The 4129-nt window shown below is 41.9% G+C and overlaps 1 protein-coding gene across 1 annotated transcript in view; it reads right to left on the bottom strand.

Annotated features, from left to right (window-relative positions):
• Positions 1-1703: 1703 nt before the first annotated feature.
• The window catches only part of adamts3 (ADAM metallopeptidase with thrombospondin type 1 motif, 3), a 255775-nt gene continuing 253349 nt past the window's right edge, over positions 1704-4129 (bottom strand). Inside the window, exon 21 of the mRNA XM_008282959.1 lies at positions 1704-3441. Coding sequence (XP_008281181.1) covers positions 2972-3441 — 470 coding nt within the window. The 3' untranslated portion in view covers positions 1704-2971. The remainder of the gene's footprint in view (positions 3442-4129) is intronic.

The raw sequence follows: 4129 nt of genomic DNA, 5'->3' as shown, positions 1-4129 counted from the left end.
TGACACTGGGCAGCGTTCCAACCAGATGTCAGGGTGTCTGTCATGGACATTTCCTCACAGCTTCAGTAAAAAGCAGCCGGACTTCTTTTGTTGTTGGCTTTTAAAAGAAACAACTGAAGAAGCAAAAACGTCCTCGAAGGTAAAAGAGAAGTCCAGCTGCTTTCTACTGAAGCTCTTTGGATGTGGCCATGATCCTGTTGACTCCTCGGATTCTACACGGACATCACGATCCCACAAAGTAAAAACCTATTTTTCAGGTATCTTTTAGCTGAACAAGGCTCTGTTGTAAATGACGCACAAACACTGAGAACACTTGACGAGTATGTTCTCAATTTAGTTCCCTTTTTCGACTGAACAACTTCGACCTTTCTGAGCAAACACTTTCACAAGGAGGGCAATACAAAGAGGCAGAAAGGTCGCTGGGTAGCACCATAGAAAACTTCTGGTTCAGGAGAAGAAACAGGTGGAATGAAGTCATGTGCTCGAGATGCTTCTGAAAGGAAAAGCTCTGTGAGACACATTCATTCGCTTTCTTGCAGAGACACTAATCAGATGCTACATAGGAGCATCGAAGCTTCATCTAAAAGGCAACAAGACTGTTTTCACACTTTGGCCTTGGTTTAGATGAAAAAATGGGACGTTGCATATTATTTACTGAGCTTTAGAGGTGCCAGTAGGTTGAATAGATCTTTTCTTGCTTGTTGGGTTGACAAATAAAGCCAAGTGCTAAAAACTGCAGTTCCTCAAATGGCCACTTGAGGTTGCCTATACAAGCGAGTCAATCCCCACAGACCTCCATGTTAACATGTCCAACTTCACAGCAGAAATAAACATGTTTACAGCCTGGAACAACAACTGGTTTTGGTCTTTCGAGCTAATTTCTGTCTGCGTGACAAATGTATGGTAGGCAATGTTTTTTTAGTACTTCCCCATTTTTATTTTATTAAGGTTTAAAGTTATGATTAATCAAGTGCGTGGTCAGTTTGTGCCAGTTTAAAATGGCTTTTGGTTGATTATTTTTTAATCGTACTACTATTTTAAAAACTTAGAATACTTAATTTTTTACATTTTATTTATTTTCTACATCTTTTATTGGTTCACTTTTAAATTTTTGTGTGTTTTGCTTTTGTGACTTACTTTTCTATCTTTCATTACTTTACTTTTTATTACTTTCTTGTCTGCGTTTCTGAATTCTGAATGATCCTGCCTCCGGTGTGTCATGCATTTAAGATAACGTTTTCTTAGTTCTTCAGTCCCTGTTTAATGGAGTCCTTCATTAATAACAGAATGCTTTTTGCGGTGGTGTGGAAGGATATTGATTTGACTCTTCTTATTGCCTTTTTATTCCGTCTGTTCTATAAAGCAATTTGTCTTGCATTTTATTTCTATGATAAGTGCTACACAAATAAAGTCTGACTGATTGATTGATTGATAATGGACATGGCTAGAGCCTACATCATACCTGCTGCTCAACAAACCAGTGCTTTTCTATCTTTAACCACAGTTGCTTCATATTTAGCATGCAGATCAACTCTCTACAAGAAAGCAAATGAATGCATTTCCCCAAAAATCCCTTCAAAACACATTGTAGTCAAGGTAAATGTCCCGATGGAACTTTGCACCAGAGTTTAGAGCGAACTCGTTCACCCTATATATCCGTTTATAGTGATGTCAACAACACCGCCACCGAAAAGGTAAACAACCTGTACTGTTCAAATTAGCTAAAAAAAAAAGGTGTTTGAAAGTATCCTCAGTTCCTTAAAATAATACTGATATTTCCATGTACAGTATTTACAGGAAGCTTTATAAATACCCATCTCCATAGAAAACTGCCACTTAACAGCAAAAGGTGGACATCAAAAGAAAAGAAAAGAAAAATCTATACAACCCAAACCATCTTCCTAATGGTTTTTTTACTGACACAACTGGTCACTTTCCGTAAGCTTAAAGTATGTTTGAGTTTAAACATGCAGTGACTTCCTGAGTACAGGAAGTCAAGCTTTACACAGAGACTTTTTGGCAAGAAGAATGGCAGCTTGTAACATTCAAGTAAAGGGGATGTTTTAGCTGTATCACATGATCTGAACTTTCATTTATCCATAACTACCAGCTCAAAGATTATGACGCAGAGGTGTTTAATTAATAGCCACATCAAACAAGACTATGCAACGTTAGTATCATCTAAACTGGAAGACTTGATTATTTGCTGCATCTCTGCACCAGCTCCTGCATCTATTTCTGCGCACAGGCGGGTCTGCATACATTTTCACAAATTGAATCAGGTGTTATGACTGCACCTATTGACATTTTCTCTCTTGGCCGTCTGCCGGAGGAGACGCTGCGACGCTCGACAGACAACAGGGGCCCGATTCATTAAATGACAAGACCGGAGCAAAAGACCGACCGGAGCGGGGAATGCAGACGCCTCGCCGCCACCTCGGCAGCAACATCAAAGAAAGCTTTGGCACTTGTTGGTTCAGAAAGTCAAGAGCGCGTCTGGAATGAAGCCACCGTTTCTCTGTGATGAGTTTGGAGTCGGCGCAGCGATCACAGGCGTCCTTTCATTATTAAACTGTCCTTTGGCTGTTTTTGTAAACCCTGAAAATTATTCACTGTGAACTTCATTTAGTTTTTCATTAGACACGGATGAAAATTCCCTTTTGGATCATGTGCCCCCTTTACCTTGAAATTATTGTATCATTTTGTTTCATCTAAATATAAAGTGTGAGAGCAGTTTTCAGCCCAGAGCTCACTGCGAGATGTCCAAGTGATGTGTAAAGTCCGTATCAGGGGGGATGAGGGGGCGATAAAAAGGGGAAGGGAAATTCTTTAAAACAAAGTGAACCAGCACTTTTCTTTCTCTCTCTATCTCCGTTTTCTCTCTCTGTGGTGTTTTTTTGGTGTGAGAAGACTCAGATGAAGCTGGATTATCTACTGTACATTACGAGTCCTGAAGGGACAGGCGTCACTTTCATCTCTCCACTTCAGAATACGCCGTGGGCCGCCGGCTATCCATGGAGCTGCTCGACCTTTGGTCCCCGGTAGGATCTGCCACGGCGGGGAGCTTCCCTCCAGCAAGATCCGCATGTCTCGGTACCCGCCTGGGTGCTGTAGTGATCTTCGCTGCTGTCTTTTTAGCCGGAGCTGCAGTGGTGGTGTGCTTTGCAGCGTTTCCCGATCCTTTGCCCGAGCCTTGTTTACCAGCGCGAGTGCCGTTGGCGCCCACTGAGGCCGTCAGCGTCTCCAGGAGCTGGGAGGCCGATCCGAAGCGAACGTGCTCCTCGGTCTCGGCCGCCTCGGAGAACAGAGACAGAACTCCGGTGCGTTTACTGCAGGAGTCGCAGCACAGTTTGTTGTAGCCCGGAATAGAGCAGTATCTCGCCAAGACCTCCATCTGGCAGAAGATGGATTTGTCTCCGTTACAGGGTTCATCTGAAAGTCAGAGGACATACAGAGTGAGCCACATCACAGAGGCATTTCTTTTAATCAATGAGACCAACAGCACCGACGAGTATTGATGCATATTTCAGCCGCTGCACATTCAGCAGAACGATGCTCATTTTGTTCTGCACAGTGAAGAGCTGTGACCTATCTGCTTTCACCACTCTAATACACATTCCAGGCAGGTTTTGTACGAGATCCAGATCGCTCCTCTCATATTTTCACGTATTAGTATTACATCTGGGTCGCAGCGGTAGACTCCTGTTTCTCTGAAGGATAAATACCTGCTGATGTTTGAACTATTTCTCAAACATCAGCAAGTCAGTAGCTGATATTTGAGAAACTCAGATACGTCTCATTATGTGACTTTATAAAACTTATCGAAAGTTCTGAAACTCCTTCCAGCATCCTCAGAGACTTTTCTAATCATCTGGATAAGGAAAATGATCTGCAGTACATTAAGACAGATTTTTTAAAAGGTTGAAACTCCATTTCTAATCTACGAAGACTCAGTAGTTGAAGAACATCTTTTATATTGTGCAGAGGACAGAACATTTTGACATCCAGTTTGTTAGAAACGTGTGAGATGCAAATATTCTATACACATAATGAATCGCATCCTTTTACGAAGTGGCTTTATTTCTGCCTTAATATTTAGCATGTAATCTAGTAATCGAGTAGCACCAGC

Source organism: Stegastes partitus, unplaced genomic scaffold, assembly GCF_000690725.1.
Source record: "Stegastes partitus isolate 25-593 unplaced genomic scaffold, Stegastes_partitus-1.0.2 Scaffold291, whole genome shotgun sequence".
Lineage (NCBI taxonomy): Eukaryota > Metazoa > Chordata > Actinopteri > Pomacentridae > Stegastes > Stegastes partitus.
The sequence above is the reverse complement of the archived record's forward strand: the minus strand, read 5'-3'. Positions and strand labels throughout refer to the sequence as shown.